We start from the raw sequence: 19,918 nt of genomic DNA, 5'->3' as shown, positions 1-19,918 counted from the left end.
TTGTAATTTTAACTTATTTTATGGTATTTTGATTGGACTTTATTTTTTTGTTTTCTTCTTTCTGATGCATGGCTTTTGAAGGTGCCTTGAAGAGGTCTAATATGGCGCCTATTTTAATGTTTGAATGTCATTATATGTATATTTTATTGTGAATGTGGAGATGTTATATTGGTTTCACTGGTAAAAATAAATAATTGAAATGGGTATATATTTGTTTTTTGTTAAGTTGCCTAATAATTATGCACAGTAATAGTCACCTGCACACACAGATATCCCCCTAAAATAGCTAAAACTAAAAACTACTTCCAAAAACATTCAGCTTTGATATTAATGAGTTTTTTTGGGTTCATTGAGAACATGGTTGTTGTTCAATAATAAAATTATTCCTCATAAATACAACTTGCCTAATAATTCTGCACTCCCTGTATAAAAACAACTAGAAAACAATGAAGTAATTGCTTTTTTTCAGCCATTATGTTTTAATTGGTCAACTGTTCATATACTTAATGTTTAAGACTCTTTTTTTTTTTTTTTTTTTAAAGATCACTATTAAATATTTGTCTTTCTCCTTCTTGGAAAAAGCACAATTCTTTTGATGTCCAAACTTAATGAATCCCCATAAGAAATAAACTCCTTAAAGCATATTAAAATACATCATGACTATAAGAAAAACTGAAATACTAAGTAGTGTTTGTCTCTGTGTACTGTTTAAGTTACTGATTTGAAGGTCAGAGGTCAGATACTCTCTCAGGACAGCAACACTGAAGTTCTTACTTTCATATATTAAGAAAATTATTCAGTAAATTCAGTCAAACAGAAGCAAGAGAAGTAATTACGATCTACACAGTCACGTGTATACTTTAGATGATTAAGTCCTATGTATACACACGAGTGTGTTATCTATGACAGCTGGACCTGGCTGCAGGCTACATTTCCCAGCGAGAGTCCTGTAAACAGCCTGCCTGTAACAGCTGACATGGAGAGCATGTGCTGCTTCATGTGGGGTAAAGGTCAGCACTGAGGGAATGAAAGGAAGGGAAGTTCAGGTGAAGGAGGATGGAAAGAAAAAAAACATCCATAAAAAACAGCATCAATAGCAGGAACACTTGAACACATCCAAATACAGAATATACATTACACACATGTTCTTTGTCCCATTGAAAGATATCATTGGGTTTTTTGGTTTTGTTTTGTTTTTTTAAATAAACAACAATAAGGATTTATTAGCATTCATTTTGTATAATAGAAGCACAAAATTTGTGAATTTATCCTTTGGAGCAAATTTAAAGCCGACATAAAAAAAAAAGGGAAAAGGCTAAACCGTCACTTTCCTCAAGAAACAAGATCTGAAGCAATGTATTTATGAAATACTTTTACTTTTTATCTGTATTTTTCTAAAAATATATCCTGATACCATATAGCAGATGAATGATTTATTTCTCTTGTGCTTTTCTTTAAAGAACAGGTTTATTCTCACAGGACTTGCTGTTCTAATTAAAAGTTAAGCACATAACAATTTTTCTAGGAGTGTCACTTTTAAAAAGGTTATTAATGCGTCCAACTTCTGGCGTGAACGTTTTACCTCGTAAACATACAAATATCTGTGAACTCGAACAGAAAAGTTGAACCAAGCACAACAACTGATTCTGCCTGACAAAAGTTAAATCAGCGCACTGATCGGATCTTTTCCAGAGTTCAGTCTGGAGAAAAACGAGACTGTCTTTTAAATTAAAGGTAACGCGTAAATCAAAACATGCCATTTTCACTCACCTGCACAAACTCAGAAACCGGGCAGCTCTGCTCCCGGGTTGTTGATGGCGTTGTTTCACACAGCCAGAGAGCTACAGTACCAGGCTAACCGATTTAAACCCACTGATTATTTCCCACACCTCCACACCACTCGGAACTTATCATGAATTAAAACACATCCGTCATTATCTTATTAATGTGACACAAACCCCAGAATCCCTCCAAACGCTACCGCTGCCAAGGTCTTTATGATTCTAGACAGTGCCTCGCCAGCAGCTACAAATGTCAAAGTCACCTACCACTACCTCCACTGCTCAGCGGATTGTGAGTGGGGAGGGGGTCTCTCCCAGAGTTAAGGGTTCCGCCAAAGATCGTGTATACTCAAGATGTTCCTGCTCGATAGAAAAGCAGTAAGCATCTATATTTCCGATCAGCGGAAAAATGTTTGGTTCCTCGGTCTTCTGTTGAGTTCATGAACAATGGGGAAAAGGTGTACTTGAACTTTAAGACCGTTCAGCTCATATTAAAGTCAATGTATCAACAAGCACCTTTTTTTTTCTCTTCAAATTAATGGAATTTGATTGATATGATGCCCACCTTTGTTTTTATTTCCTGTTACTTCTGTATTATGTGTATGATGAACTCTTCCAAGAATTGTCATCCTCCCAAACTGACTCCAAGAGCATGCAGAACAGTTAAGGTCAGTGATCATGATTCAATAATAAGAAAGACTAGGCAAAAATGGCACCGATGAGAGACTCCCGGGGCAAAACCCACTTCTGAACAAAAAGGACACAAAAACACAGCTTCCCTTCCCAGAGATTTGTGGACTGATGAGACAAAAGCTGAACTTTTTGAGTCCCATTAAACCTGCTGTAAAACTAACACAGCATCTCATAAAAAGAACACTCAGTTAAACGTGGTGGTGGCAGTATGAACAGCTTTTTGCTTCAGGTCCTGGAAGACTTGCAGTGATTGGGGAATCCATGAATTTTATTCTCTACCAGAAAGGCCTGCAGGAGAATGTCTGGTCATCAGATCATGCCCTGAAGCTCAGGGTGGACTTGGATTATGCAGCAGGACAATAATCGAAAACACACCAGCAAGTACACAACTGAATGGTTAGAAACAAAGAAACAATTTTTTTTTTTAACTAAATGAAGTTTTTGGAGAGACAGTGTGTAACCGAGGACAAGGGATGAGTAAACGGGGCAAAGAAATAAATTGATCATTTATTTATTACATGAGTTAGACATACAAATTCTCAGTCATTTCCAGACAGGACTTACAACACATCCTGCTTATATCCCAGCTGCACATGAGACTTACCACACAAACTGTGCGAAAATAACAACACTGCAACCCGTCACACCCCGCTTACCGACACTTCAATCGTGGCACACACTGCAAACAATTCGGGTGTCAGCGCAGCTGGGAATCAGTGCTATGCATGGCCTGCGATCTGGGAGAAAAAGGGAAGTGGCACAAACAATTAAACAAAAAAAAAAAAAGGGAGGTTAGTCCGCCCTTACACAACTTACTCTCAATCAATAACCGCCTTTACGGCTGGACGGACTAACCAAAACAAAATTACAAATCAATCAAAAGAACGAAAAAAGGACAGCAGAGACAGCACAGCTGAAAAACAAACAACATTATCAATTAAAATATTACCCAATAAAATATCAATTTTATGAAACCATTCAAAATCATGAAGCTAAAACAAACACTCAATATACCTACAATATTGATCAGTTTCCCTGCGCGCAGTCGATCTAGGGCTTGATCAATTCTTCTATTAAAATTCGTGGTCACACTAAAAAAGTCCAATGACACATTAAAAATAGGCACATGCAATAGCAAACGATCCAAACAAAAATGGCAAAAGTCTCTTACCGACAGTATACCCACTCGCACCTGAGTGAATTAATTGCCTCTGGTTTTTTCCACAGAAGAGCGCTGACTTCACCCCACACACCCACTACCTTTTCACAGCTCTTCAGCCAATCACCTGGCAGAGAGCAACAAACTGCCAGGTGACACTTGTTACACGTGCCAAAGTCCAGACTCAAATCTGATTGAGATCCTTTCGCACAGGGAAGGCTGGATTTTACCAGCAAGCAGTAGTAACTTACATTTGTTGCAAATCACCCAAAAAAACTTTTACTTTTTAAGCAGTTCCATATTGCATAATGTAACTTAAAATTATTAAATCACTTAAAAGTGATTTAGTGTAACTCAATTACACTAAATCACGTAAACACTTTGCTTTCTAACGTATTGTTTTTATTTTGTTGTTGTTTTGTTTTTTAAAGGCAGATCTATGAGCACCAACGTTACAATGAACATGACATTCAACCTAATTAGATACGTCTCAACACCACCGTGAGGGGCTCATCTCTCATTAACGATCTTTGTACTTCCGGTTCTCAGCTCCGTCCTCTCGCGGCAACTGCACGAACGCGCCAAAATAGGAAAACAGCAGGCGAGTCTGTGACAGGCGCAGACAAATCCAGCAGACAAAACTTTCTATTAAAGCGGCGTGTCTTCAAATGCGGCTTCACGCACACGTTTAGCTGTTTTATTTTAGTGTTTTGTACCCGGAACATCGCGATAGAAGATGGTTCTGCAGAACAGTGGACGCTACAAAGCGGACCGAGGACCCAGTGGGGATCCGGAAAACCAGTAAGTCCCAGCAGCTCTAACAGATCAAACGCTTCATAACACTTTCTTATTCAGAATATTAATGGATGACCGAGGACTGTCAGAATTTAGTGTCACTGTTGTGTGCGTTTGAACCAGGGATGATGGATCCTCCTTATCGGCCCTCAAGCGGCTGGAGCGCAGTCAGTTCACCGACGAGATGGACGCTCGCTTCGGATTCGACAGGATGAAGGAGCCGGGAGAGAAAACGGGCTGGCTGATCAACATGCACCCCGTGAGTCCTCGCAGTGCGACAGTTTTTCCTTTCTGTCTGCTGCAAAATAAACACTTAACATTTATTTTTGATGCTCTGCATTTGTAGGCAGAGATCCTGGATGAAGACAAGAGGATGATCAGCGCGGTGGACTATTATTTTATACAGGAGGATGGAAGCAGGTTCAAGGTGTGTTTGGGGGGAAAGCAGAGCGCTGTAACGCAGCTTATTAAATGTCCTGCATTTTACATTTTCTCTCATGTGTTCTGTCTGTGCTGTAGGTGTCTCTGCCCTTCAAGCCATACTTTTACATTGCGACGAAAAAAGTAAGTTAGTGACTGTGATTATGCCAAGTGAACATTTTTTAAAAAAAAGTAAAAAATAACAAAATGTGTATGTCCAGAACTGCGAGAGAGAAGTCATCTCATATTTATCTAAGAAGTTCCAAGGAAAGGTGGCAAAGCTCGAAATTCTCCCAAAAGAGGACCTGGACCTGGTGAGAGTTTCAACTGACTTTAAGTTATCTAATAAATAAATAGTGAGTAAATAAATAAGTCAAATAAATGTAGATAAATAAATATTTTCTATATTTATTTACACAGAATTAATGAAGGAATAGTTGGCGGATAATTAATGGATGATTTTTGACAAGAGCACCACCACAACACATTTTCACTCATTTAAAAATCTAATCTGTTTATGTATGCTCACCAGACACTTCATTAGATATGCCTCACTAGTACTGGGTTGGAAGGCCGGATGGATCCATGCTTTCATTTTGCTTATGTCAGATTCTGACTGAACCATCCAAATGTGGCATCAACGAGGTGTACTGCCACGTACTGGATATTTTCCCTTTTTTTTGGACTATTCTGTGTAAACTCTAGAGATGTTTGTGAAGGAAAAACTCAGCAGATCAGCAGTTTGTGAAATACTCAGACCAGCCCGTCAGGCATGCCACATTCAGAGTCTGTTAAATCATCTTTCCTCCACATTCTGATGCTCAGTTTAAACTTGAGCGGGCCGTCTTGACCACGTCTGCTTGTTTTTATGCATTAAGATGTTCCCGTGTGATTGGCTGATGTGTTACAGTGAGCAGTTGATTACCTGTACCTAAGAAAGTGGCCAAGTGAGTGTACGCATTTAAGAAAAATCTAAAATATATATCCCCTTTACCACTGTGGCACTCTTGTCCTTAGTATTTAGTGTCCTTAGTATCAGTGTTTTTGAAGGTATCGTGAACAGGTTGCAGTATACTACCGTATTGGCTGCTAGTGTTGACTTTGTGCAGCCACTCACATGCTGATTCTGCTGATCTGGTGTCTCCAGCCAAACCACCTTGTCGGACTGAAGAGAAACTACATCAAGCTGGCGTTCAACACCGTGGACGACCTCGTGAAGGTCAAGCGTGAGATTGCCCCGGCGGTACGTAAAAACAGAGAGAGGGAGCAGTCCAACGATGCCTACACCTCAATGTTGTCAAGGTATCACCAAACCTTCGTTAGATTCCTTTGATGTTCCGCTTGAACGTTTCCAGCTTTATAATAACCCCTGGACACCTTTTTGTCCTCTTAGTGCGCTATCAGGTGGCAACGTGACCTCAGTGGATGAAGACGGGATGTCAAAGAGTATTTCAGATCAGTTAGACAACATAGTGGACATGAGAGAGTATGACGTGCCTTACCATGTGCGTGTGTCCATTGACCTGAAGATCCACGTGGTAAGATCAACTATATCTGGTTCCAGTGTTTTCCAGTGAGGTGTTCCTCGACACCTGTGCACCTGTGCGTGCTCTTCTTATCTTAACTGTCTTTATTTTTCAGGCTCACTGGTACAATGTTCGATACAGAGGCAGCGCTTACCCGCCAGAGATTGTACGGAGAGACGATCTTGTGGAGCGACCGGTATCAGGATTTTGTTGTTTTAAGCCTTCCATCATTCGTTCGGAGTTATACTGAAGTTTTGATTTATGTCGGGGCTTTTCTGTGAAACGTTGTTTCCCTGCAGGACCCTGTCGTTTTGGCGTTTGACATCGAGACCACCAAGCTTCCGCTGAAATTCCCAGACGCAGAGACGGATCAAATTATGATGATCTCCTACATGATAGATGGACAGGTAAGGTTCATTTGCGTTTGATTTTTCAAGTTATTGTTACGTTCCTGTTTGTAGTATCATCTAACAGTCCTTGTGTTTTCACGTAGGGGTTTCTGATCACAAACCGAGAGATCGTCTCTGAGAACATTGAGGATTTTGAGTTTACCCCCAAACCTGAGTATGAAGGGCCGTTCACTGTTTTTAATGAGGACAATGAGGTATGTAGCCACTAACAATAAAGCATTGGTGAATAATAGGCTGCTGTGTGTTTCTGTCAGTTTAATAACACGCTGTAACGGTTGCAGGCAGCTCTCATTCAGAGGTGGTTTGATCACGTTCAAGAAACAAAGCCAAATATCTTTGTGACCTACAATGGAGACTTCTTTGATTGGTAAGCCTATTTTCTGTTTCTGTAAAAGCCAGTTACTTACTTTAAAGGTGAAGTGGGTAGAATACATTACAGGCAGTGGCTGCAATGAACACTTTTTATTATTTTTAAGTCCTTGGTTTCACTTCAGCTCGAGCAAAAGTGGCCCAAGCACCAGTTCTTTGTGACAATAGGCAGCTACGACATAATGATGAAGCTGTTAATAGTGAATTATTTAAACTGTTAAAAAGCTGATTATATTAGGTATTCAATATTCTTATTCTGTTTGTTATGCTGATTACTTTTCTTGATCCTCCACCTCTCCTCATACTGTTTCTCTCTAGGCCTTTCATTGAGGTTCGGGCTGCCCTCCATGGACTGAGCATGCACAGGGAGATCGGTTTCCAGAAAGATAACCAGGGAGAGTACAAGGCCAGTCAGGCCATCCACATGGATTGTTTAAGGTGTGCAAAAGTTTTACACTCTTAAAATGATAAGCATACACTTTACCTCCACCAAGGAGGTTATGTTTTTGGTAACATTTGCATGCATCTCTTTCTGTCTGTAGCTTTATAACTTGGATACGATGATTCTTGTGTAATGTCTGTTGTCAACACATAGAAAGCATTTTATAAAGATTTAAAATCTCATGTTTAACCACATTTTAACACATATAATCAAAGTAAATGTTATATGTAATGTTGGTTTTTCATATATCCAACTTCAAACCTCCTTATCCTGTATCAGGTGGGTAAAGAGAGACAGCTACTTGCCGGTGGGAAGCCACAATCTGAAGGCAGCAGCGAAGGCCAAACTGGGTTATGACCCCGTGGAGCTCGACCCAGAAGAAATGTGCCGCATGGCAACCGAGGAGCCGCAGGTGCAGAACTAAACTCCCGTCTTTATAAAATAAAAACCGGAATCATTTTTAACGGGATGTTAACTTTCCACTTACTGTCTTTTCTCTTTCTTCCTGTCAGACTCTAGCAACCTACTCTGTGTCAGATGCCGTGGCCACATATTACCTGTACATGAAATATGTCCACCCCTTCATCTTCGCTCTGTGTACCATCATCCCCATGGAGCCCGATGAGGTTCGTCTATGGCGTGCTTTGCAAAAGATTAAGTAGAGTTCTCTTCTTCTTTTTTTTTAAAGTGCATTTTACTAATTACCAGTCTCTCTTTTCTTGCGTTGTTCACCTGTTTCAGGTGCTGCGTAAAGGTTCGGGGACGCTGTGTGAAGCTTTACTTATGGTGCAGGCCTTCCACGCCAACATCATCTTCCCCAACAAGCAGGAGCAGATCTTCAACAAACTGACAGACGACGGCCACGTCCTGGACTCCGAGACTTACGTGGGCGGTCACGTGGAGGCGCTGGAGTCTGGAGTGTTTCGGAGTGACATCCCGTGCCGTTTCAAAATGGTACAGTCTGCTCACTTCTCAGAGCTCACTCTGCATCAGCACTTGTTTGTTTTTGTTTTGTTTTTTAAACGTCGCTCTCATTTTTGATGTTGCAACAGAACCCGGCTGCATTTGACTTCCTGCTGCAAAGAGTTGAGAGAACGATGCGTCATGCCATCGAGGAAGAGGAGAAAATCCCTCTGGAGCAAGTCACTAACTTTACCGAGGTTTGTGGAGGAGGGGAGTTGCCTCTGTCTTTTTTAATAAGTTACTCAAGTTTTTTTCTGAGCTTGAAATTCAGAATTAACGCCGGTATTTTCTCAGGTTTGTGACGAAATTAAGAAAAAGCTGACGTCCCTCAAGGAGGTTCCAAACAGGATTGAATGTCCCCTCATCTACCATCTGGACGTTGGGGCGATGTACCCCAATATTATTCTCACCAACCGCCTTCAGGTTATTACTTTATTAATCAAAAAATGCTCACAATCACATCTAGAAAAGCATTAAATTTAGTCTTTATCTTTTAATTTTGTAGCCATCTGCTATGGTTGATGAGGCCACGTGCGCTGCCTGTGACTTCAACAAGCCTGGTGCCACGTGTCAGAGGAGGATGACCTGGCAATGGAGAGGCGAAATCAGTAAGTTATCTTTGGATATTTGTACTCTGCTTTTAAGCGATTTGGGGGGGAAAACGAAACCTTTGTCTCTCGCTGTCTCTCTCTGCAGTGCCCGCCAGCCGCAGTGAGTTTCACCGCATCCAGCAGCAACTTGAGTCTGAGAAGTTCCCGCCACTGTTCCCCAACGGTCCACCTCGGGCTTTCCACACGCTCAACAGGGAGGAGCAGGCCAAGCATGAGAAGAAACGTCTTGCAGGTTCCTCTTTTCTTTTTGGCTCCTTATAGTAGACTTTGACTATAAGTAATGAAAATAGTGGGTTATCAGGGCTAAAGTTAGTCCTGACTTTATTTTTTTTTAAATCAGACTATTGTAAGAAGGCCTATAAAAAGACACACGTCACCAAGCTGGAGGAGCGAGTTACCACCATCTGTCAGAGGGAGAACTCCTTCTATGTGGATACTGTAAGAGCTTTCAGAGATCGCCGTTATGAATTCAAAGGACTTCACAAGGTATTGTAGCTATTTGATCAAATTATACCTGATCTGTCTCATTTATGTATTTTTTTTTTTTTATAGTTACGTGCGGTAAAGGTTTTCTTTTCGGTGCTACCTTTGCTTTAGGTGTGGAAGAAGAAACTTTCATCAGCTCAGGACAGTGGAGACGCCGCTGAGGTGAAGCGCTGCAAAAACATGGAGATCCTGTACGAATCCCTTCAGCTCGCTCACAAGTGCATCCTCAACTCTTTCTACGGCTACGTCATGAGGAAGGGGTAGGAGCCGGCCGCGGTTTTCATCAATCATCACAGATCCACTTGCGCTGTTACCTGAGCTTTTCGCTGCAGTCAGTACTGAGTGCTGTTGACTTGATGCTCTCTGTGTTTTTTTTGTTTGTTTGTTTTTTTTATGTTTCCATCAGGGCCCGATGGTACTCTATGGAGATGGCCGGCATTGTGTGTTTCACTGGAGCCAATATTATTACTCAGGCCAGAGAGCTCATTGAGCAAATAGGGTGAGTTGCATAATTCTTGCCAGCATGTTGGCTTTAATTGAGCTCACGCACTTTACAGTATATATTTTATGCTGCGGGTCAGTTTATTCAACTATAAAAATGCTGCAATAAATCTCCTTCTCTGTGACACAGGAGGCCTCTTGAGTTGGACACTGATGGTATCTGGTGTGTCCTCCCCAATACCTTCCCGGAGAACTTTGTGGTGAAGACCAGTAATGAGAAGAAGACCAAGGTGACTATCTCCTACCCGGGTGCCATGTTGAACATCATGGTAAAAGAGGGATTTACCAACGATCAGTACCACGAGCTGGTCGACCCCGCGTCCGTCACTTACAACATCAGGGCAGAGAACAGCATCTTCTTTGAGGTGGACGGACCGTATCTGGCAATGATCCTGCCAGCCTCCAAAGAGGAGGGCAAGAAGCTGAAAAAGAGGTAAGGTGATCATTTTGTGAAATGATTTGTGGCCTTCTTACAGGGTGTAATTAACAAAGGGAGTCTCCTTTCTTTTTAGGTACGCTGTGTTTAATGAGGATGGTTCTTTAGCCGAGCTGAAAGGTTTTGAAGTGAAGAGAAGAGGAGAGCTCCAGCTCATCAAGATTTTTCAGTCGTCTGTGTTCGAGGCTTTCCTCAAAGGAACTACTCTAGAGGAGGTCTACGCTTCAGTGGCCAAAGTGGCCGACTACTGGCTGGATGTACTTTACAGCAAGGTGCATATCTCTGATCAGGTTCTGATAACTAGGGTCTCCTGTATCAAGGTGTTTTTGTCATATTTCTGAATTGTATTGTTCAGCAATCGTTTATTAGAATAATTTTTATAGAAAATGCATAACAAAAAAACTCACTGGATCATTTCATGTGTGATGCAGGCTGCCAACATGCCAGACGCAGAGCTTTTTGACCTGATTTCAGAGAATCGGTCAATGTCTAGAAAGCTCGAAGATTACGGTGAGCAGAAGTCCACGTCCATCAGCACAGCTAAGAGGCTGGCAGAGTTCCTGGGGGATCAAATGGTGAAAGATGCCGGTCTGAGCTGTCGCTATGTCATCTCCCGAAAACCTGAGGGTTCCCCCGTCACAGAAAGGTTCGACAGTTGCCGCGAAAGTAAACTTATCGTACCGTACTGAATATGTTAGATGGTAAAGCAGGGAAACCTTTAGGCTGTAGCTACACTATAATTGGTAAGTTGCTACTGTGTGAGTGTGCGGTGCCTCGGTTGTCAGGTCTGGTTTAAAAAAACCAAAACAAAAATGAAAAGATGATAACGTCCACAATGCTAATATTGAGACTTCAAACTTCAAAATCTGTCACATCAGACTATTGCAGCAATACCATATTTAAAAACTAGGCTACTGATTCGATAGGTTTCCTGGTGTTACACAGCACCAAAGACTTTTCTTGAGCTCGCTTTCCCATTTTTGAATATCTTTAGGAAACTAGCGATCTCTAATATGATCAGAAGTTAAAGCCATCGGCTCATTTTTTCTTCTGTGCATCAGGGCCATTCCTCTAGCCATCTTTCAGGCCGAGCCGAGCGTCAAGAAACATTTCCTTCGCAAGTGGTTGAAGATGCCCAGCTTGCATGACATGGACATCCGCTCTGTGAGTTTTAAGGGTAAAATTAAACGCGAATAACGAAGACAAAAATGTTCAAGTACTTTCATGTCATATGGTTTTTTGGTTCTTTCTTTTTTTTTCCCCAGATCCTTGATTGGAGCTATTACATAGAGAGGTTGGGTAGTGCAATCCAGAAAATCATCACCATTCCTGCTGCTCTGCAACAGGTAAAATGTTTAAAAAAATAAATAAATAAACAGAAAACTTGAAACTAAATAATTAATTTAATTGATTAAGAAAATAATAATGGCACCTTCCACTTTTTATTTCCATAAGGTGAAGAATCCTGTTCCCAGAGTGAGGCATCCTGACTGGCTACACAAGAAACTCCTGGAGAAAAATGACATATACAAGCAGAAGAAAATTAGTGAGCTGTTTACCAGCGAGGGCAAGAGACAGGTAAGGTTAACCTCACAGTAAAGTGTCAACCACTAAGCCTTATTGTTGCACTCTAAATGTCTTCCTCTCTCTCAGATTGCCCATCAGCCTCTTGAGGCAGGCCCTGCTGCTGACATAGAGGATTTTGGGATGCCACCCAAACCCCTGCAGCCAGCTATCCTTATCAGCACTAAGCGGAAGCGGGCGTCACACGGAGACGACAGCCAGGTGGAGTCTCAGGATTTAGAGCTTACGCAGTCCTGGCGAGAGATCCTGGGACCGCCCCCTCCCACGGGAAAAACACGGGTAAGAAAGCAGAGGTTTCAGTATATTAAGCTTGAGACATTTTCATGCAATTCCAAATGCACTTGTAGTGCATTTGGAATCCAAGACGTTCCAGTGGTGAATGTTAAAAGGTTCAAACAACTTTTTCTGTGTGCAGGAGGAACGTCAAGTTTGGCTGCGCTACCATAAGAAAAAGTGGGAGCTACAGCTGAAGCAGAGAAAGGAGAGGAAAAAGAGGAGGAGGCTGCTGGATGGGGAGGCTCAACCAGTGGGCGGTGGAGTGATCAGAGGTGGTCCCATTACAGGCCTGGGGAGCTTCCTCCGCAGAACAGCTCGCAGCATCCTCGATATGCCGTGGCAAATTGTCCAGGTAGTGCAGAGCGATCCTGTTATCATCCACAAATAATTTAATAATGTAAAGATATTGATCTTCTCTATTTTTACTACTTCTTTTTTTTCTCAGATTGCAGAAACTAGTCACCCTGGTCTGTATAAGCTTTGGGCTGTGATTGGAAATGACCTCCACTGCATGAAACTCAACATCCCGCGTGTCTTCTACGTCAATCAAAAAGTCCCAAAACAGGAGGAGGGAGCGACGTACAAAAAGGCACGCTACAAAAAAATACATAAAATAATGCAATGACATCACTGTGACTATAGAAGAAGTTACCCAAAATAACTATCAGAGCTGTGTGACTACAGGTGAACCGCATGCTGCCTCGCTCCAACATGGTTTACTACCTCTATGAGTACTCTGTGCCAGAGGACATGTACCAAGAGCACATCAATGAGATCAACGCAGACCTCTCTGCACCTGACATCGAAGGAGTCTATGAAACACAGGTCAGTGTAATTTTTTTACACTGCATAGTGTCCGTGTTATAACTGTATAGTACTGGAAACAGAACGCAGCGAGTCGTTTGTTTCAGGTTCCTTTGCTGTTTCGAGCTTTGGTGCAGCTAGGATGCGTGTGCATGGTCAACAAACATGTTGTGAGAGATATGGCCGGAAGGGAGGCCGACACGTTTGATCTGGAACATCTGGAGATGAGGTCGCTGGCCCAGTTTAGCTACCTGGAACCTGGTAAGAGTCATTCAGACACTTTAGATTTAAAAGTTTTGACAGCAGACTTTTGATGGTCATAAATGTCCCAATTTAATATTTACTTTTTTTGAATATTTAGGTTGACCTAAATTATGACTTTTCCCTTTAGTGAAAAAGAAAACCGTTTCACTGCAACTACTTGTGAATTTTGATCTGCAACTACTATGTTTGCTTCTCAGGGAGTGTTCGCCACATGTATTTGTATCATCACAGCCAAGGCCACAAGGCTCTGTTTGGCCTCTTCATCCCCTCTCAGCGCAAAGCTAGCATCTTCGTCCTGGACACGGTAAGAATAATGGGCTTTCTTTGAGTTTCCTCTTTGTTTTAGTACCAGAGAAGAAGTCTGTTTTCCTCTCAGTACCATCATGACATTTAATTGCATTGAGAATAAAGCTCAGTTGTTGGCTTGCGTTTTTTAGGTTCGAAGCAACCAGATGCCCAACTTGAGTAACCTCTACACAGCTGAACGCACGGCCCTCCTGGAGAAAACGACGGAGGAGCTTCTGCCTCCGGAGAAACACAACTTTGAGGTGCGGGCTGAAAATGACATGAAGGCGATCTCACGTGCACTCCAACGAATACTCCTAAACTACAAGGTAAAATAATCTGGTTATATTTAACATTTTTATTACTTTTTAATCTTTAAGTTTCATGCGACTAAATTTGCAAATGCCTGCTGTGTTTGTTGCTGTTGACAGGAGGAGCGCCGTGGGCCCACCCTCATCGCAGTGCAGTCAAACTGGGAGTTGCGTCGATTGACGGCCGGGATGCCGGTGCTCGAGGAGTTCCCGGTCGTTCCAGTTCATGTGGTTGATGAGATCAGCTATAATGTGTTGGACTGGCAACGGCTCGGTGCCCGGCGCATGATCCGCCACTACCTCAACCTGGACAGCTGTCTGTCACAGGCTTTTGACATGGCCAGGTATGATCTGCATGTTTCTGCTGAGTTTCGCTTCACACATAAGGTTGTTCCAGATGGAGAGGAAGATTTTTTTTTTTTTGTAAGAGGACACTATAAACGTCTTACATGCTAACTTTGTGGTTGTAGCCTCTAATAAAAGATTTATCCAGGCAGCAGGAATTGTTGTAAAACATTTTCAAGCACTTTTGAATTGTTCTTTTACTTTCAGATATTACCACTTACCTGTGGGGAACTTGCCACAGGATGTGTCCATCTTTGGCTCAGACTTGTTTTTGGCAAGACATCTACGGAAGCACAACCACCTGCTATGGCTTTCACCCACATCCAGGCCTGACCTGGGAGGAAAAGAGGCTGATGACAGCCGTCTGGTGATGGAAAATGATGACAGAGGCTCTGTGGAGATCAATGCTCAGGGATGTTATTCAACAGGTACAAAAAAAAAAGGAAGAAAAAGGAAATCACTAGAGGGATTTTTGAAGTCTGTCTTAATCATCATCTTTCGTGCAGCATGTGTGGAGTTGGACCTGCAGAGCCTGGCGGTGAACACCATCCTCCAGTCTCAGCATGTCAACGACATGGAGGGCGGAGCCAGCCTGGGCGTCAGTTTTGATGTGATCCAGCAGGCATCTTTGGAGGACATGATGTCAGGAAACCAGGGAGCAAGCGCTCTGGCTAGCTACGATGAGACAGCTCTCTGCTCCAACACCTTCAGGTGTGTAAACTTCTGTGTTTGAGCGCAGGTTTTGTGTTTTGTGTTTTGCTCAAACCACAATTTTCATTGATTAATTTTTCTGGGTTCTCTGAGCAGGATCTTAAAGAGCATGGTGGTGGGATGGGTCAGGGAGATCACACAGTACCACAATGTGTATGCAGACAACCAGGTGATGCATTTCTACCGCTGGCTGCGCTCCCCCAGCTCGCTGCTGTATGACCCCGCCCTGCACCGCACCCTGCATAACATGATGAAGAAAGTGTTTCTGCAGTGAGTGCCAAATCCTTTATACTTCAAAAATCTGAAAGCTTTCTTTTGAAATAATGGTAAACTCTACATCAGTAGGACTTCACCACTAAGAGGAAGCCCTGGTATTTTTAGGTTGTTGCTGTTGGTGTTGTTTGTGTTTTTGTTTTTTACATTTTAAACGTAAAACTTTATTAGAAAATTTGACGATGTGAACTCTGATTCATAATAATGCTGTCAGCTTCCATTTATCCAGACCTCATTCTCGCATTCTGGCCTTAGGTTGGTTGCAGAGTTCAAACGTCTCGGCTCGACTGTGGTGTACGGAAACTTTAACAGGATCATTCTGTGTACTAAAAAACGCAGGATTGATGATGCCATTGGCTATGTTGAGTATATCACCAACAGGTCAGTGTTTTTTAAATTCTCCAGTCTGATCTGGGATGACCAGAGTTTTAGTTTTCACATGTTTTTATTTTCGAAATCAGAATGAATCCCAGTGAGAAATTATTTTGTTTCAATACACAAATTTTGTTTATAAAACAATATATACAATTGAGGCCCTAAAAGTGCCATGTTAAATTTAAATTAAATATTCTAAAGTTAAAACAGTACTTTAACTGTATAGACAAGATGTAAGTGAAAATAGTCCAAGTGTCAATACACTTAATTAGAACATTTAATGGCAACAGGTAAGAATTATGTCTTTATTTGCAACCTCGCAGAATAAACTCTAGCTGTAACATTAGTGCATCACATCACTGGAAATCGAATGTATTTTCTTGATGATGCAGAAAATGTAATTATGTTACATTTGATCTTAATCTGCCGCTAAGTTTGTTTGATTTTTAGCTGATAGAAAACTGATAATAAAATTGATCGGTTCCATTTTTGTAGGCTGTTAACATCATTTATCAATAAAATTCATTCCCTCTGATTGGATCACAAACTAAAGTGATTTTGCACGTCTCCTTTAGTAAACTACTGGAGAAAATCAGATCCAATCAGATGTAAAAATGCATGCATGTGTTCACAGCTGTTGGCTATTTTGACATATTAACAATAGTATATTAGTAAAATGATGCATGATGCAAAGCAAGAGCCAGAACACTAAAATCAGAAAAACAAAAATAATCCATTAGAAGAGCGAGACGGCAGGGATTGTTGTGGTTTCCATCAGCTGAAGTGATTTCTGTAAATTAAACCCAAAATGGGAGAACTGCCCATTAAATGAATGGATGTGATATTTAAATATTGACTTTATGACAAAATATGAATATAAAATCAATATTGCTACTCAGAGATGCATACCTCCTGGGATTTTGGTTCTTGAAATATTGTTGTGGTTTTTTCCCTGGTTTTCTGAAAGTATGTGACTAAAATAAGCACCAATACCTTTTAAATGTTTGACTTTTATTGTTTACAACTTTTGAAAGTCTAATTTCCTGTTTCCAGTCTTTTACGTGTAACCACAACATCTCACATTTCTAACCGTTTCTCTTCTAGCATCCATTCCAAAGAAATTTTCCACTCTTTGTCCATCTCCTTCTCGCGGTGCTGGGAGTTCCTGCTGTGGATGGACCCTGCCAACTATGGTGGCGTGAAGGGCAAACTGCCCTCCAGCGTCATGTATGGAGAGGTACTGCCAGATGCTGGAGGTTTCTTCCTGTTAAAAGCGAGCTTTTTCTTCCCACTGTCGCCAAGTGCTTGCTCATACAGGGATGTCTGATTGCTGGGGGTTTGGGGGTCTTTATCTTACAAACTAAAGCACCTTGAGGCGACTCTTTTTGCGATTAGGCCCTGAACTGAATCCATCTCCAATGTTGTTGTTTTGTTTTTGTTTTTTTGAAGGAAGGAGCCCAACAGAAGAAAACCAGACAAGAGGAGGGGGATGAGGATGGCAGTGAGGATGAAGATGAAGAAAATGCTGAGGAGGAGGACGGAGATGGAGAAACGGATGAAGTAGAGGATTTGATTGAGAGTAACTGGAATATCATGCAGTATCTTCCTCAAACCGCCTCCTGTCAGAAGTACTTCCTCATGATCGTCTCAGGTAAAAGAAGGAAAATCTCCCAACATTTTTTTCTTTGCTTTCCAAGTTACTAACTCTCAAAACACCTTTACCTTGCCAGCGTACATTGCAGCGGTCTATCACAGTATGAAAGAGGAGCTGAGACGTAACGGCCCAGGAGCAACGCCAGTAAAGAGACGTGGCAACAGCCAGGCTTCCCAGCAGGCAATTGGGGATCTGAGTGCACTTCCTGGTAAGAAGCTGATCAGGAAGCTGTTGTATGTGCTAAAGACTTCTGTTGTATTTCTCTGGGACTGCAGATTACGCTCAGCCGAGTGTTTAATGTTTACGGCTTTAAAAATTCTCTTCCACAGGAATGATCTCCTTCTCCCAGGAGTACGTGTCCAGCGAGCTGACACAGAACATTTTCACCATCACTCAGAAAATCCAGAAGAAGGTCACTGGTACCAGGAATGTTACCCACACCTCAGAGATGTTCCCCATCCTGCCTGGGTCACACCTTCCACTCAACAACCCAGCACTGGAGTTTATCAAATATGTCTGCCAGGTTAAAAAAAAGAAAAGAAATCTGCTCCTTTTTTTTTTTTTTTTTTCTGCAGCGGTTATTTATATTTCCCCATCCCTCCCTTGTTTAGGTTCTTTCACTAGACGCCAACATTGTAAATCAGGTGAACAAGCTGAAGAGAGACCTCCTACGTCTTGTGGATGTTGGAGAGTTTTCAGAGGAAGCCCAGTTCCGTGACCCGTGTAACTCCTACATCCTGCCAGAGGTTATCTGTCACCACTGCAATTTCTGTCGGGACCTTGACCTCTGCAAGGACCCGTCAGTGGCACAGGTAAGAGTACAATAACTCCTGATAATCACATTTCGAACCTGTGAAAGTCAGAAATCTAAATGAGATAAACTTGTTATCTTTTCCTCAGGATGGTTCAGTTTTGCCTCAGTGGTTCTGCTCCAACTGTCAGGCGCAGTATGACACCGAGTCTATTGAGATGGCTCTGGTAGAAGCTCTGCAGAAGAAACTGATGAGCTATACGCTGCAGGATCTGGTGGGTAAAATAATGCTCAGTATATCAAAACACCTGGCAAAATTTAAGCAATGAAATGATAAAAAAAATGCACTCACTACTTCTGGTTGTTTGTTTGTTTGTTTTTCTTAAAAAAGCAAAGTTTTCCTGGCAGTAAAATCTAACTTGCATGCTTTTTGACAGCCCATTTTCCAGAAGGTGCCTCACAGGTTTTGTTCAATTTCAGGTGTGTAGCAAATGTAAGGGAGTGAAGGAAACCAACATGACCCTCTACTGCAAATGTGCTGGAGACTTTGACCTCACCTTCCCAGCCAAGGTTCGTACTTTGAAGCACACGGCACCATTCTGTTCAGCGTTGAACGCATATTATTGACACTGCTGTTTTTGGTCTGTTTACAGAGCTTCTCTGAGCAGATCATGGTGTTTAGGAACATAGCATCCCACTACAACATGAGCTTCCTGGAGGAGACCATAGGCTGGCTGCTCGTTATGAGCCCTCAGATCAACCAGGGTGTTCACTGAATATGAGCTTCACTGACACTTCCTTCACTCCATTCAAATCAGGAAACAGAGTGCTGAAATTCATTTTTGAGTTTTAGCAAACTTCAGCAGCATCGGTCTCTGCTTCTTGCTGTGTGATTGTGTAACCAAGATGATTCCCCTGTAAATATGTTTAGATTGTAGTAGTTATGCATGTGTATGAAGATTTTCACTGGTAATAAATGTGTTTTTCATGTGTCTTGGTCTGCTTGTGATTGCTGCAGTTCTGTATTTTTCCTAAATTACATCTACTCTGTCGTTACGCTGTCTCAGTTTTCTCCTCCCTCCCTCAGCTGCTAATGTGTCTGCTGTAAATTGCGCACAGCTTCAATTACATGACCTGCATCCACTCTAATTTCTTCTGCTGTGAAAAGTGACTAATGTTGCCTCATTGCATGTTGCGTAATCTTTCATTGTTTCTTTGGTTTGGCGACAGTGAAGAAGACTTTGACAAATCTAACTTCCTTTTTTTATTGAGCAAATTTGAACCTTGCAGACTGAAAAAGATGAATTTCTGGCTGGTTGGAAATTGTTTTTTTTTTTTGTCGTTATCCCATATGGGAAATATGTATCTGGTAGTGAACGTTATGTATGTCTGCTTTAGAATTGCCTTAATCCACACATCCCCTTCACTTTAAGTTCACTGTTTCACAGATGACTCACGTTACTTCCTGGTGGGCGTCTCCCAGACAAGTAATCACATTTCAGACTTAACTGCTGTACAATCAGATTCACTTCTTTGAGGTTCTCATAGACATGCTCTGCATGTATGTTGATAAAATGAAATGATGAGAGCAGTTTTGTGCTCTTACATGACTTATTTGCATCAGGATCTCAGCAAATGTTACATTTAGTATGGTTTGTCAGACAAATTACAAAAAGCTATTTAAGCTGTATGC

The 19,918-nt window shown here is 41.7% G+C and overlaps 2 protein-coding genes across 2 annotated transcripts in view; one reads left to right on the top strand and one right to left on the bottom strand.

Annotated features, from left to right (window-relative positions):
• Nucleotides 1–2,076, bottom strand: part of acacb (acetyl-CoA carboxylase beta) — a 29,344-nt gene extending 27,268 nt beyond the window's left edge. The window contains exon 1 of the mRNA XM_014339367.2: nucleotides 1,771–2,076. The gene's annotated coding sequence lies outside the window, so the exon portion shown is untranslated. The remainder of the gene's footprint in view (nucleotides 1–1,770) is intronic.
• Nucleotides 2,077–4,175: 2,099 nt separating this feature from the next.
• On the top strand, nucleotides 4,176–19,763 carry pole (polymerase (DNA directed), epsilon). Its single transcript, XM_014339370.2, has 48 exons — nucleotides 4,176–4,434; nucleotides 4,552–4,687; nucleotides 4,775–4,855; nucleotides 4,948–4,992; nucleotides 5,070–5,162; nucleotides 5,996–6,150; nucleotides 6,242–6,386; nucleotides 6,490–6,570; nucleotides 6,674–6,781; nucleotides 6,868–6,978; nucleotides 7,066–7,151; nucleotides 7,472–7,591; nucleotides 7,875–8,007; nucleotides 8,108–8,221; nucleotides 8,337–8,549; nucleotides 8,648–8,755; nucleotides 8,853–8,981; nucleotides 9,064–9,166; nucleotides 9,255–9,401; nucleotides 9,510–9,655; nucleotides 9,767–9,915; nucleotides 10,062–10,154; nucleotides 10,287–10,589; nucleotides 10,669–10,864; nucleotides 11,024–11,238; nucleotides 11,654–11,756; nucleotides 11,858–11,938; nucleotides 12,048–12,170; nucleotides 12,246–12,455; nucleotides 12,592–12,804; nucleotides 12,898–13,041; nucleotides 13,137–13,277; nucleotides 13,364–13,517; nucleotides 13,718–13,824; nucleotides 13,958–14,134; nucleotides 14,237–14,460; nucleotides 14,669–14,889; nucleotides 14,968–15,172; nucleotides 15,269–15,442; nucleotides 15,701–15,826; nucleotides 16,925–17,057; nucleotides 17,270–17,471; nucleotides 17,551–17,682; nucleotides 17,804–17,997; nucleotides 18,086–18,286; nucleotides 18,375–18,500; nucleotides 18,706–18,795; nucleotides 18,879–19,763. The coding sequence occupies exons 1-48, from the start codon at nucleotides 4,370–4,372 to the stop codon at nucleotides 18,999–19,001; spliced, it is 6,879 nt and encodes a 2,292-aa protein (XP_014194856.1). The 5' UTR covers nucleotides 4,176–4,369; the 3' UTR covers nucleotides 19,002–19,763.
• The last annotated feature ends 155 nt before the right edge of the window (nucleotides 19,764–19,918 follow it).

The sequence above is a fragment of the Haplochromis burtoni genome, unplaced genomic scaffold, assembly GCF_018398535.1.
Source record: "Haplochromis burtoni strain Fernald_Lab_line unplaced genomic scaffold, NCSU_Asbu1 Contig_276, whole genome shotgun sequence".
NCBI classification, from domain to species: domain Eukaryota; kingdom Metazoa; phylum Chordata; class Actinopteri; order Cichliformes; family Cichlidae; genus Haplochromis; species Haplochromis burtoni.
Note: the sequence above shows the minus strand (reverse complement) of the source record. Positions and strands in the feature narration are given on the sequence as shown.

Excerpts from the sequence above, each read along its gene's own strand:
- pole (XM_014339370.2), top strand. The coding sequence starts at position 4,370 with ATGGTTCTGCAGAACAGTGGACGCTACAAAGCGGACCGAGGACCCAGT. Across the intron at positions 8,756-8,852 it reads AAGTCACTAACTTTACCGAG|GTTTGTGACGAAATTAAGAA; the intron begins GTTTGTGGAGGA and ends GTATTTTCTCAG. Across the intron at positions 10,155-10,286 it reads GAGCTCATTGAGCAAATAGG|GAGGCCTCTTGAGTTGGACA; the intron begins GTGAGTTGCATA and ends TCTGTGACACAG.